This window comes from Aulonocara stuartgranti (genome assembly GCF_965226115.1).
Source record: "Aulonocara stuartgranti genome assembly, chromosome: 15".
NCBI lineage: Eukaryota > Metazoa > Chordata > Actinopteri > Cichliformes > Cichlidae > Aulonocara > Aulonocara stuartgranti.
Genome location: NC_138951.1, coordinates 13,560,834 through 13,575,931, shown reverse-complemented (window position 1 = coordinate 13,575,931; position 15,098 = coordinate 13,560,834). Strand labels below are relative to the sequence as shown.

Below are 15,098 nucleotides of genomic sequence, written 5' to 3'. Positions count from 1 at the left end.
CCTCTATAAAAGAAGAAGTTTTGGCTGTTTGCTGTTCTGGAGCTTTCGCCGTGAAGAAAAGACATTAGGAATAATCCTAACGAAGCAGTTGGTGCTGCCCATCAATCTGGGCCATTTCCAAACGATTTGGAGTCTATCATTCTTGAATGAGAGAGATTATTTGCAAGTGGAAAACATTCAAAACAGTTGCCAGTCTTCCCAGGAGTGAACGTTCCAACAAATCCACACAGAGAGATCGCGCCATGCAATGCTCAGAGAAAATAAAAAAACCCAAGAGCTACATCTCAGACTCTACACACCACAGTTATCATGTTAAATCCTAAAGTTCGTGACGTTACAATTAGAGAAAGACTAAACGGACTAAATGGCTTGGTTTAAAGGGATTTCAGGGGAAAGTCTCCTCTTTCTAAAATTAACATGGCAGCACAGCTTAGGTTTACAAAGTTGCATCTGAACAAACTGCAAGGTTTTTGGAGCGATGTCCTTCGGACAGATAAGATAAAAGTGGAGATGTCTGGCCATAATGTAGATCTCCATGTTTGTTGAAAACCAAACACAGCATATCAGCACAAACACCTCACACCAGCTGTCGAGTCCAGTAGCGGAGGGGTGATGATTTGGGCTTGTTTTGCAGCCACGGGACCTGGGCACTTTGCAGTCACTTAGTCGACCATGAGTTCCCTTGTGTATCAAATTATTCTAGAGTCAAATGTGAGGCCATCTGTCCAACAGCTAAAGCTTGGTTGAAATTGGGTCATCCAACAGGCCAATATCCCAAGCACAGCTGCAGATCTACACCAGAGTGGCTAAAAAAGAGAAGAACTGAGGTTTTGCAATAGCTCGGTCCTTTTTATATACAGGGAGTGCAGAATTATTAGGCAACTTGTATTTTTGAGGAATAATTTTATTATTGAACAACAACCATGTTCTCAATGAACCCAAAAAACTCATTAATATCAAAGCTGAATGTTTTTGGAAGTAGTTTTTAGTTTGTTTTTAGTTTTAGCTATTTTAGGGGGATATCTGTGTGTGCAGGTGACTATTACTGTGCATAATTATTAGGCAACTTAACAAAAAACAAATATATACCCATTTCAATTACTTATTTTTACCAGTGAAACCAATATAACATCTCCACATTCACAAATATACATTTCTGTCATTCAAAAACAAAACAAAAACAAATCAGCGACCAATATAGCCACCTTTCTTTGCAAGGACACTCAAAAGCCTGCCATCCATGGATTCTGTCAGTGTTTTGATCTGTTCACCATCAACATTGCGTGCAGCAGCAACCACAGCCTCCCAGACACTGTTCAGAGAGGTGTACTGTTTTCCCTCCTTGTAAATCTCACATTTGATGATGGACCACAGGTTCTCAATGGGGTTCAGATCAGGTGAACAAGGAGGCCATGTCATTAGTTTTTCTTCTTTTATACCCTTTCTTGCCAGCCACGCTGTGGAGTACTTGGACGCGTGTGATGGAGCATTGTCCTGCATGAAAATCATGTTTTTCTTGAAGGATGCAGACTTCTTCCTGTACCACTGCTTGAAGAAGGTGTCTTCCAGAAACTGGCAGTAGGACTGGGAGTTGAGCTTGACTCCATCCTCAACCCGAAAAGGCCCCACAAGCTCATCTTTGATGATACCAGCCCAAACCAGTACTCCACCTCCACCTTGCTGGCGTCTGAGTCGGACTGGAGCTCTCTGCCCTTTACCAATCCAGCCACGGGCCCATCCATCTGGCCCATCAAGACTCACTCTCATTTCATCAGTCCATAAAACCTTAGAAAAACCAGTCTTGAGATATTTCTTGGCCCAGTCTTGACGTTTCAGCTTGTGCGTCTTGTTCAGTGGTGGTCGTCTTTCAGCCTTTCTTACCTTGGCCATGTCTCTGAGTATTGCACACCTTGTGCTCTTGGGCACTCCAGTGATGTTGCAGCTCTGAAATATGGCCAAACTGGTGGCAAGTGGCATCTTGGCGGCTGCACGCTTGACTTTTCTCAGTTCATGGGCAGTTATTTTGCGCCTTGGTTTTTCCACACGCTTCTTGTGACCCTGTTGACTATTTTGAATGAAACGCTTGATTGTTCGATGATCACGCTTCAGAAGCTTTGCAATTTTGAGACTGCTGCATCCCTCTGCAAGATATCTCACTATTTTTGACTTTTCTGAGCCTGTCAAGTCCTTCTTTTGACCCATTTTGCCAAAGGAAAGGACATTGCCTAATAATTATGCACACCTGATATAGCGTGTTGATGTCATTAGACCACACCCCTTCTCATTACAGAGATGCACATCACCTAATATGCTTAATTGGTAGTAGGTTTTCGAGCCTATACAGCTTGGAGTAAGACAACATGCATGAAGAGGATGATGTGGACAAAATACTCATTTGCCTAATAATTCTGCACTCCCTGTATATATATATATATTTTTTTTTTTTTAAAGTTAGAACTGAAAGAGGGTGTACTTTCTTTTTAGTATGACCTTAAGTATCAAATGTAAGTGGGGGTGATTTGAAGTGTTTCATTTCCCATCTGTAGACAAGAGGATATAAACTTGACTCTGAATTGTTTCAACAGATTGGAACATGGGATCCTCCCAGCGGTTTAAATATGACAGAGACTCACAAAAGCAAGACGTCCAACATCACTGATTCTCTGGCTAACAAATCCCTGCGTGTATCCACCATACTGGTAGACACGGCCGAATGAAAACACTAACAGCAGACATTCACAGTCTCAATTGCACCTGAAAAATATATAATACAAAAATCACAGACTTCTGCACTCCTACAGCAGTTTGTTTTCCCTGTACAGGAGGAGCCATATGTGATGTTTAAGAAGTCAGACAAGCCTCTATATGGGAACGATCGCTTTGAGGGCTACTGTATCGACCTGCTGAGGGAACTCTCCTCCATCCTAGGCTTCCGCTATGAGGTTCGATTAGTTGAAGATGGGAAGTACGGTGCGCTGGATGAGAGCACAGGCCAGTGGAACGGCATGGTGCGGGAGCTCATGGACCACGTGAGTCGGCACTCACCAGGGAGAAGACAACACTCAGTCATTAGAATAAAAAACTATTATAATAATTAAAGCGAAACACTTTCTGCTTTCTATTAATCATATTTTATAATGGTCCACTATTTTTTCTTCATGTATTTTAATAAAGCTACTCTACATTGCAAGCTGATTCAAAACAATAAGAATTGCATCTCTAAATGCTCAAATGGGACTTTTTTTTTTTTTTTAAATCTTCTCATTATTAAGTCATTTGTGTCTTCATCTGCTGGTACAGTCGGAATATTTTATTTCTAAAAGCCAAAATTTATTTTCCACTTAGGCAGAGCAGTCTGCCATATTCCTTCTTGTCCTTCTTTGTCTGAATGAATAAATCTTTGAAATTCTTCAATACCGAACTGAAATGGAAACAGGCTGAAATATTGCTACTAAACAAGCATATGTCTTTAATATGAGATTACAGTGTTAACAAAAAAGGACCTCTTACTGTGTCGAGTTTCTTTGTGGCATCTGAAACTTTGAGAAACCAAATTATGTAGTCTTTCAGTTTCAAATATAAGGGTAAAAAAAAGGTTAACTCCTGGGTTTTGCTGGTGCTACAGCCTCAAGATTGATTTATACTTTTGCATCAAAGCTACAGCACAGCTTAAAATGCTTCTCCTCAGATATGCAACTACGTGTTGCGTCGACACAGACCTCGACAACCGTGCTTGGTCTGCTTAGTGGAAAGACAGGATATTGATCAGATAAAGGCTCTGTGAAACAAAATGTAATAGGCTGTAAAAGCAAGTAACCTGCCAATGTAGCTATGTGCCGTTTTCTCGTTTTCGGAGTGCTGCCAATCCTTTTATAGACTCAGTTCGTATATCTTCTTTCCTTCCTGCCTTTCAGTAACTATCAATATTTATTAGCTCTAAGTTAAACATACTTAGAGCTGTTTAAGCACACAAAGTAGCTCAGCACAGTAAAAAGAAATGTCAGAGAAGCGAAGACGCACCAGCACACAAGTATGCTTCCAATGCTGTCTGCTCTTTGTGTAGGCTAGACAGTGGGAGTATAAAAAGATAAAGTTTTACTTGGCCTGATATGACCAGTAGCCTACAGTGGCTACCCTTAGGTCATATTCACAAGTTAACTGCTATTGTTTGATGAATAAACTTCTGGGTCCAGTGATCAATGTTTGCCGGCTTCCACTGCAGCCTGCAAGAATTAGGAAAAGGGATAACTGATACCAGGGAATGTGCATTTTAATGCATTTTTAAAATCCAGCAATAGACTATGTCATTATCACCAGTGAGTTTAACATTTTATCAGGCAAGTCCTTTTGTTTGCCTTCATGCAGCCAAAGCAGGCTGGCTACAGCCAAAGCTGTGATTGGTCAGCGCTAATCGAACTACAAATGAACTACAAATGGAAACCAGAAGCCTTTTAGCGCCAAAAATTGTGTCTCTCACTTGTAGATTCTTTGTCCTCATATGCAAATATATCTGTGTTTACAGAGAAGCAATTTAGCAGTTGTTGGGGTTTAATTGACTTGCTTGATTTTCATTGTTTATTACGGTTTATTTATTTATTGTGACCGTTTGTATTATTTATTACAGTTCTGCTTCCACACTGTGTATTACCATAGAAAGCTATCTGACAATTATGACATTTGGTGCTGTATAGGAAGCTTTTCTAAGCCTCAGATATATAGATGACTTCTTATGAGGAAAAATTATAGCAAAAAGCCCTGAAATCTTTCCCCCTGCTGAGATTGGTCGCTTGCTAGTTTGCAAAAGCGACTTTGGCTGCTTGAAACAGAATCTTCAAAAAATCTAGAAACTGTAAAAAAAAAAATATATATATATATATATATATATATATATATATATATATTTTTTTTTTTTTTTTTTTTTTTTTTTTACATCAAGTTACGGCTTGGAGCAATTATGCAAAAATACTACAGAGCAAGTGCTGAACTGTGCAGAAGGCTAATTTTCTATTCTGAGGCAACTTGAGGTTGAATTGTTGAAAATTAATCTAATCCTAAGATTGTTGCCCCTTATAAAAAAGGATCAGACATATAACCTGTAATTTCCAGACCAACCCAGCCTCCCACCTAATAATCTAGTCGAAGTAATGATCCTAGCTACGTTTTTTTCCCTCATGTCATGTCTCTGCCTCCTGTACATATTGAGCAGAGCAGCTGCTGACAGAAATCAGATCTTAATTGAATTGGCTGGGATTTTTTTTTTCTACTGGTGAACAAACACCCATCCCCCTATTTGACGTCGCCGCTGTTTTCTCATTGCAGAAAGCAGACCTTGCAGTTGCTCCTCTGGCCATCACTTACGTCAGAGAGAAGGTCATCGACTTCTCCAAGCCCTTCATGACGCTGGGGATAAGTATCCTGTACCGCAAGCCCAACGGCACCAATCCTGGGGTCTTCTCCTTCCTCAACCCCCTCTCGCCTGATATCTGGATGTATATTCTGCTGGCTTGCTTGGGTGTCAGTTGTGTGCTGTTTGTCATAGCCAGGTAACATGTCAACCCCCCTGTTTGCTTCCGTTGCTTGACTTCACTCTCCCCCTCCTGCTTGCCTCCTTTGACTAACATGCAGCAGTTGATGACTTCTGTGATATGAAGATGTGTGCTGAAACAAAAGGATATGAAATCTGCAGTAAACATATAAGAAAGGACCATGGCAGCATTTTTGCCAACATTCGAATGTTTTGGAAAAGTTCACATTTTACCAAAATATAATTGCAATAATGGATTTAAACATGGTCCACATCCTACTATGGTCCTGATAAGTATAGAGCAATATTTCAGGCATATTTGCACAAGCATCAGCAACTGTAAAACCAGCAAACTGATATTTATTGTAAGAAATGTGCAGTAATCTAAGGTACACTGCTGATACTGTACAAATACATTTCCTACAATATTTTAATCGACCTATCCCCCGAAGAAAAAAAAAACCCAGATGCATGACCAACGCATTATGATGTGTGTGTGGGCTTTTCTTCTTCTTCTTTGATCCTGAGAGGTTTTGGTTTAACACACATTTCATCAAATGTTACTGGCAAAATGATCACATGAGAGGAAAGCAGCAACTGTCACCTAAGTTAGTTCAGAATATGCAAATTAAACCCATAGTTATTTGCTCCCACATTTATTCATGGTAAGTAAAAAGCATGCAATCCTATTGATATTATTCTGGTTGCGATAAAAATGACCTTGAGATCTGATATTTCTAATTTTGCTTCTATGAAATTATAATGCGTATATCTGCATCATGCCATTTTTGCACACAATAGCAATACAGAGTCCTTTGCGTCACTCTATGTGACAAAAATATCCAGCAAAGTTTAAATCTTAAGCACGGTGTTCTCTACAGCTTGCTGATCTGGTTCCCTCATAATTACAGTATTGATTGCGCGGCCACCGGATGATTGGCCGATCCTCCAAATGCAGAGTATATTATTTTCTTTCTCAAATATAGCAGGAGTTGTGAGCTTATGAAGTCCAAGTTTGCACAATAAAACACTAAACAGTACATCGTTGAACTGCATCCCACACATTAACACACTTTTTTCTTTTTCCTAAATAAGCTATCGGATTTCAGGCTCCAGAGAAATACATATCACTCAGTGCATCCTCCCAGCTCTGTTTGCGGTTGAATTGATTTCTCCCTTTATTAACAAAACAAATGGTATTATTTCAGCTCGCAAAACCCTTTTTCATGGTAGAAAATGTCCACTTGCAAACAAGAATAGATTATATAAATTGTATTAGACCGTGTTTACATGAATTGCAGGCTCTTGTAATTTTACATTCCAACTTCCAGATGTCTGTGATTTTTTAAGACACCAAACACAACCTCTTCACTTGGCCTGAGACAAGAAAGGCAACAGATCTATAAAGCCGGGCAAAGTAATTGAATTGAACAGACAGCTAATGGAGGGCGTGCGTTTTGTGTTATTGTGGCCAGGGACAAGCGAAGGGGAAGAGGGACAGGAGTAGGGGAATGGAGAGGGAGAGAGAGGGAAAGCGTCTTTTTAGAATTCCGTGTGCAATTCGACATGTCCCCTGTGCTGGATGTGAGGAGGTGACCTTACGTCCTCGTGTTCCACATCCTCTTCCTCCTGCTGATCGGTGTGCAGAACACGGCCTGCAGGAATACGGGCCAGCTGCAGACAAAGGTCATACAGAGGAGCCATCAAACCTGGTACATACAGAATACACATGTAGACACTGGGAGAAACAAACACTGTCCAATCAAATCTGCACCAGCAACCTACATACATCTGTTGTGTTCTACGATCGGCTGCGGGCTACAGCAATTACGTGCATTGTCTGTGTACAAAAACATAACGAAATAATCAGAAAACACGTTTGACTTTGAGATGCAATCGGTGCAGCCAATGCAAATACCCAGTTGCTACCACATGAAAAACTCACCCACACAGATGTAAAGGCATATTTATGCGCCAGACGCTTGATGCACGCAGGCATAAGTGCATGTGACCACATAAAAACATGCGAGCGCGCTCACTGCATTCTGAACAGCTCTGCAAGGCCATTGTGTTGTTTCAGTTGCCTGTGATACCAAGGAGACAGAGCTCGTTGACATTCCAATAAATCAGGCATCCTGATGGTGTTGACATGAAGAATTATAGCGTGCCATCACAGCCATGTCCACACAGATGATTTTCACTGAACGGAAAATAACTGTAAAGGAAGGGCATTGTGACAAAAATGTTGCCATGTTCCCAGTGCTTGTAAAATAAGAACAGTAATTAGCGTGCTCCAAATGGCACTCATATGTACAGACGGAAAGCAAATTGTAGGAAAACCAAAGTCTTTGGCTGTTACAGTGGGATATTTTTTTGGCACAGTTTGGGTCCCCTGAGAGCATATGGTCACTTTAAATCTATACAAATCTGTTCTGACACATATACGATATATGCTATATAAACACATTTATTCCCTTTCTGTGTCTAAGAGGCACAGCTGACAAATGGCGTCACATGTTCACACAGTATAAAACCTTAAGACTCTGCCTACAGGCTTATTAGCATGCAGTATATCTGGGAAAGGCTTCTCAACACCATTACCTGTCAGGCCCCTCAACTCTGCATAAGCAATGTTCCCTCTATCAGCCACTTCAGCACAAACTCAATCAGTTCCTGATGCTTAACACTAACCCAATCACCTTGTGCTAATGCCATGCCACTTTTGCTTAGGATAATAAATGAGAAATGTCCACAAGTGACCCGAAGACACTGACAATCAGCCAAGGCGGGCAGCGTGTTCAGCAGGAGGAGGTTCATGGGGGAAGCAAAACAATCTGGAGGAAAAAAAATGAAGCGTGGGTTGCTGGGAAGAGAATGGTATAGGAGGATGTGAGGGGATGTGATGTGGGGGATTGCGAGAAAAAGGGAAAAGGAGAAGAACAGAGATTGCTGTTGGGAAACCAGAAGAAAAAAAGGAGAGCACAAGTCCCACGTTGGGGTGTTAAAATAAAATGGTATCCGCAGAGTAACGATAATTGTAGCTGCTGGGGGAAACACTTAAAGGCTCCTGACTAAGTGAATTGAAATGAGCTCCAAAGATCATTACACACAGGGACATTATCACCAGTGACAGTGTTATTCCAGTCTATTGATCCATTCTTACAATAAACTGATACCACTTGAATATGCCAATAAGTCTCGGCAAAATCTCAGCAAAAGCTGAAACGATTTGCTTTCGTCTCCGCAGAAGCGCTGATCCACAAAACAGGTTTTCTACACATTCACACTCCTTCTTCCTGCTGATAATGTTTTCAGATTCATGTCTTATCAGCCATTTAATCTGTACCACTGAAAACACTGTTCTGTCCTTTTGTGCTGACATGTGTGTCTTTCTGCTCTTTCCCTTATAGGTTTAGTCCTTATGAGTGGTACAACCCGCATCCATGCAACCCTGACTCAGATGTAGTGGAAAACAATTTTACGCTGCTCAATAGTTTCTGGTTTGGAGTTGGGGCACTCATGCAGCAAGGTAGTTGCCTCAGCCTGTGGCTACAGTTGCTTTGTGGAGCTGGAGCTCTCTACACCCCACTGTCCCTAAGGGTTGGGTTTGTTTTTTTTTAACTAAGCCAGAGGCAATAGAGAGAGACCTCTAAAAGACCACACAGAAATTAGAATAAATGTGCATATATTTTAAAATAAATGTAACAGACTTAGGCTCATGGGAGCATGGGCTAAACCCGAATATGTAAACTAGGAACATGTTTCTAAAAACAACAGTTTTACAGCCTTTAGTCCACTTGAGTTAAATTAATGAGAGTGAGAGTGATTCTTGTATAAAATGCATAAAGCGATTCTGTTTGCGAACAGACGTGTTGTTGAGCTCATTAGCTGAAAAAGACTTAAAAATAACATTCGCTTAAAAGTAAAGCTATTTTTGTTACTGTAGCAATGCCACTAATATCCGAGTGTCCTCTTCTCTTGCCTCTGGCCTATCAGCACCTAGAGATCAGTGGGGTGTGGAGTCAGGATGTGAGGTTACCTTGGGTACATGACTCTCTGGCCTAACCAGCCTGTTACCTCTCCACACAGTACTGCACCATCGATGTTGATGTGTTTAATTTGATATATGAGATTTATGCAAACACCTTGTTCTCTTTGAATGGCACTTTCCGGTAACTCTTGCATTATTTAAAGCACTCCCTTGTGACTGAGACGAGATAATTTCACTTGTTTGAGATCCAACAATCTGCTTGTTTTGAGAGCTCTCTCGAGTGATTTAATCTTGATGCGAGTGGCACATCTGCCTGCGCTGAGAACTTGATGAGTTCTCGAAACAAGCCCGTTTCTAAAGGCGTTAGTCCTCTCTGGTTTTTGCATGTTAAAAATAAACGTAATGAGAAGATTGGAATGATAATGACTTGTTGAAATGAATGCATCTTGCTGTTTAACTTTCATTCTTGCCGCCTCCTTCACCCCAGGGTCAGAGCTCATGCCCAAGGCCCTGTCGACTCGAATAGTGGGAGGCATCTGGTGGTTCTTCACCCTCATCATCATTTCCTCCTATACAGCCAATTTGGCTGCTTTTCTCACTGTGGAGAGGATGGAATCGCCCATAGATTCAGCCGATGACCTGGCCAAACAAACTAAAATCCCATATGGGGTGGTGGAGGACGGTGCCACAATGACATTCTTCAAGGTAGCTGGATCTACGACGATGTTTGTGCAGTGGCTCTGTGAATAATGTTATTTTCTCACACATCAAATTTATAATCCTTTTAAGATTTCTCTCCTGGTTGATTTTCCAACACCTGTGTTTGCTGTGCAAATAGCAAACACTCCATGTGCAGTTAATTTGTCAGAAAAATGCAGAAGAGCAACTGGTGTTGAAAGTGCAGCCATTTTTTTTTTAAAGTAGTCAAAGTAATCCACTGAATATTGCACCTGCAAACATCATGCATGGGTTGCAACTGCAGAGAACAGTGGAGTTTATTGTCTTCCTAAGAAGTAGTGCCACATTTATAACTGATTTGCTGGTAAAAATGCAGGAAAATTACTTTCCTAGCCATACAGTTTGTCGTTGCAAACATTTGTGAAAGAATGGTCCGTTCTAAGAGCTCACTGAATTCGACTGTGGTAGTGTAATAGGATGTCACCTTTAGTAGCCTTTGTGAAATTTCTTTTCTCCTAGACATTCAGCATTCAACTGTAAGTGGCATTATTGCAAAGTGGAAGCACTCTGGAACCACAGCAACTCAGCCACAAAGTGTTAGACCACATAAAGTTACAGCTCGCAGAGTGCTAAGACGCATAGTGCTTAAAAGTTGCCAACACCCTGCTGACTCAGTAATGGCAGAGCTCCATACCTCCTGTGGCAATAACATCAGTACAAAAACTGTGTGCCGGTAGCTTCTTGACATGGGTTTCCAAGGCTGAGCCATTGCAGTAGGTAACATGTAGTTGGCCCAGTCCTTGTGCCCATTTCGTACATATATCTGTTTTAAATTATAAATGCAACATTCATCAAAAAGATGTGACTGCTTCACAGCAAAAAAACATACAGTAATTCCCTGGTTGAAAGTGCCTGATGCAGCAGCATTAGGAAGTGTCTGGTAACAATAAATTAAACATAAACCAGATTATATGAATTGCCTCCAGTGAATCATTTGTGCAAAGCTAGGCAATTTCAATTTAGCATGAAGAGCCTCCACCATTAAAAAAAAAACACTCTGAAAGGTACTTATATAATGTGAGAATGACAAATACAAGCTATAAAAAACAGAGCTTGATTTATAACAAAAGAAAAGTCGTATTTATGGCTCATCTAAATCACCAGGATTTAAACTTTGAGTTCTTTTCATCATAGAAATATTAATATCATCATTTCATCATATCGTTTTTCAGACATTAAAATGGACCTATGATGCTTTTCCTGAGTTTCTGTGACAGTGTTGGATGATCATTGTAACATGGCCAAAATTGTACACAAACAGCTAAAAAGCTCAAGGTTCATGCTTTGCTACAGACAGGGTTTTTTTTTTTTATCTTGGACATGCGTAATGTCTCAGAGAAGAGATACCCTTGATGGTCATTTCAGGCACCCGGCTTCGAGCACAGCAGCCTCATCAATTTGCAGTCTTCTGTTTGTGACGGGAAGCCAATAAAAACCTTAAACAGAAGGTGGCCGTAAAAGGGGAGGACCGTAAGAACTTAGCAGCTCCTCAAAGCCTCAGAAGAAAATAAATAGGGTATATTTTTGAACTGTGAGTCATGCAAAGCTATTATAGTCTAGGAATAAGAAAAAATGTGCAGCTGAAAATGAACATAATAGGTCCCAAACACTGTGCAAACGATGATATGATATTTTCTCCTAATACTTCTTAGATTCTCATTCAGATCCCACTCTCTGGTTACTTGCAGAAGACAAAAATCTCTACCTATGACAAGATGTGGGAGTTTATGAACAGCAGGAGGCAATCTGTGATGGTAAAGAACGTGGAGGAAGGCATCCAGCGTGTCCTTACCTCAGATTATGCCTTCCTCATGGAGTCCACTACCATTGAGTTTGTCACCCAGCGCAACTGCAACCTCACGCAGATTGGAGGCCTCATAGATTCCAGAGCCTACGGCGTGGGAACACCTATGGGTAAACGACCTCTGCATCCCCCTGTGTTATAAGCCACTCGGATTAAGTCTGCAGATACTGCAGATACTGTGTGACGCATTAAGGTGTGTTGTGGGAATGATGGAAAGCTTTGAAAAGGGAAAGGTTGATCTTTATCAGCGAGGTCACGGGTATAATGGTTAGACACAGTGAGGTGTAAAAGGTGTAGCTTAATGAAAAGTGAAATGCCTAGAAGGTTGAGTTTATGGATGAAGTTAAAATGACTCACTGCTTCGGCAAGATCTTTCTATTCATGGTGATTTTCTCACAAGATTGTTTCAGAGGCAGGAATGGTGTATCAAACTCTCTTCACAAATACTTTTAATGGTCTGTTTTCATTTTATTTTATGTTCACGTAAGGCAACACTGTGAGTGTCGGTTCAGTGCAATTCCCTTTGACTTACTTGACACCGGCATTAATTTCAGCACTAAACCACAACTAAAAAGCACTTCAGAGAGTATAAAACAAACTCTAGGAGCTTGTTTTCAGAAGCCGCTTTGACCCAGCTCCCATCAAAAATTTTGTATACTGACATTTTATACCATCATTATCCAGGAATGAGGCAGATGAGCTAAAAGTATCACAAAAACAAGTACAATCATAAGAGGTTTGGTGCATTAAAAGCATTGTTTGTCAGGGTTAATCAATGCACAGCTCACAGCTCCAGGGACCCTGACTGAAAGCCGTTGATGGTTCCCATTCAAGTGTCACAGAGGTTAGAGTGGTCCTGACGAGGCCACAGAGAACTCTGCTACCAGCTGTAATGGTCACATCTATCATGAATGATATGAAGGCCATCAAAATACGGAGGATTAATTTTGGCCATCCGCATCTGGACCGGGCTGCCGCTGATGAGTATGGGGCGGTTATGAATCTGCAGGGATGCCGTGATTGCCGTGGCTATAACAAAGCTGAGGGGCTGCTGTGAAATATAGGCCCACTGTGGCTCCCTAAGTGCTGAAGTACTTAGACTGATGTCCTTGAAATGGACACATAGAGACTGGAGCATGGATCACTTCTTTTTTCTTTTTTATTCACGCAGTAGTATACTTTATATTTTATATATCATATATATATAGATAGAGAGATAGATAGATAGATGGATAGATAGATATATAAAATAGGAACACATCACTTTAATTCAGCAATAAATGGTTCTGCATTTATATAGAGATAAATATTCACTCTGAAGAATATTACTTCCCACTTTCTTCTTTCTGTCTAATCCTTATATTATTTGCTCAGAAGCCGATTATGGCCTGCAAAAAGATCTTGAGATCGGAATCTCGATGACTTTATTAGTTCAGAAGTAATTTTGGCAGAATATAAAAATTAGTATTTTTTTTTTTATTATTATTTTTGATGGTGGCCCTCTCCTTGTGTCCTTTTTCAAAACCATGTGAGCTCTTCAGCTATCACGTTAGCCACCGGCTCATACCTTTTGGCCTCCTGAACAATATTTAGCAGCTTATTCCCTATAGGGCTTTTACAGCAATAAAGCAGAGCAAGACATAATAACATTTTAACCTTTTAGTGCTAGATGGTTTCCCAAATCACAAATGCTTCATCCACTGCTATCGACTTAAACTGTGATCGCATTAATACTTGAGGCCAGACAGTGTAGGAGTGATGGATGATCTCTGGTGTTGAACATCTGTCAGGTAGTTGTGTATGCACAGTGTGTCAAGCACGGCGCTTTTCCCATTCGCCCAGGCCCCGCTCTCCATATCCTCCTCTCTAAGGACCCATCCTATTAGCATTTATCCAAGGCCTGTTTTGTTAAGCCATCATTAATCATTTGAAATATGAGAGGAGCCTGAATCAGGGGACCCAGATACTAGAGAGATCTCTGATTTTTCAAATGAAGCAGGCATATGTTTCCCACATACATAGTCAATTGCATCTAAGGGGCTGTGCTTTACACGCTTTGCATATCGACCGTATGAAATGCACGGAATATACCGTGTGTTGCAAGTCTGCTCTGGTTTATCATGTCAGTGTACTCATAAGCTCAGCACGGGGAGAAAAACACAAGGTTACAAAATAAGAGAAGAAAAAAAACAGATGCTGCTCCAAAGTCAGTGGCATTGTGTAATTTTCAGTTTTCTAGTAATGTCTCTTTTGTTAGTCTAAACACAGAGATTTGGAGATGAAAGGATGATGGATGGCATTAGATTAATGATAGATGAGACAGAGGAAGACTCAACTAACGGGGCTGACAGGCAAAACTGTATGAGATCAACAAACAGCATGATGGTACTTGTTACCTGGAGCCTGACTCCGTTCATTTCCTTTGGAGTTCTGGCACAAAATGTTCTCTTCCTTTTTAAAACCATTTCTATTATCCTTGAATTATTTTTTTATTTTTTTTATTTTTTTAACATTTCTTTTGTTTCTTTTAAGTCACTCTTAATTTGCACACGAGGCAAATGCCTGAAATGAATATGTGCACCCAGGCTTCATTATGCATGAGTCCCATAATCGCATAAATACACTAACAAGCTCTTAAAGCAGTGAAAACATGAAACATGAAGGCTCACAGTAAGAATTAATCTTTCTTGGCCCGGTTGAAGCAAAGTGTGTGTGCGCTGCTCCTGGATCAACCCAGCCGTGTGTTGTGGCGCACACGCTGTGGATGGGAGAGGAACATGACCCCACTCGGCTACCCTGCAACGATTATTCCCGCTTTGATCAGGCCAGCGCCCGCTGCGCCTTAATGCCTCGTCGCTAATTCTGGCGCCTTCCTACTTTCTGTGGATTTGAGTTTGCTCAACATGCATCAAAAAACAGCAATGCAGAAACCCAATCATCAATATACACGTATAATCCCAAACACATATGCATCCATATAATGTACCCCTCACTGGGCTCCTCTGTTCATAGGGACTATTTCTGTCATATGAAAGCGTGTG

General features: G+C 40.8%; 1 protein-coding gene across 3 annotated transcripts in view; it reads left to right on the top strand.

Moving 5' to 3' along the window:
- The window catches only part of LOC309689913 (glutamate receptor ionotropic, kainate 2-like), a 64,587-nt gene that overhangs the window by 42,435 nt on the left and 7,054 nt on the right, over window positions 1-15,098 (top strand). For 2 of the 3 annotated variants that reach the window (XM_082506613.1, XM_082506612.1), the window contains exons 9-14: window positions 2,586-2,699; window positions 2,823-3,029; window positions 5,320-5,543; window positions 8,935-9,053; window positions 10,003-10,220; window positions 11,942-12,167. In XM_082506613.1, the coding sequence (XP_082362739.1) occupies window positions 2,586-2,699; window positions 2,823-3,029; window positions 5,320-5,543; window positions 8,935-9,053; window positions 10,003-10,220; window positions 11,942-12,167 (1,108 nt within the window). The remainder of the gene's footprint in view (window positions 1-2,585; window positions 2,700-2,822; window positions 3,030-5,319; window positions 5,544-8,934; window positions 9,054-10,002; window positions 10,221-11,941; window positions 12,168-15,098) is intronic. The other variant, XM_082506614.1, reaches the window with a different exon arrangement.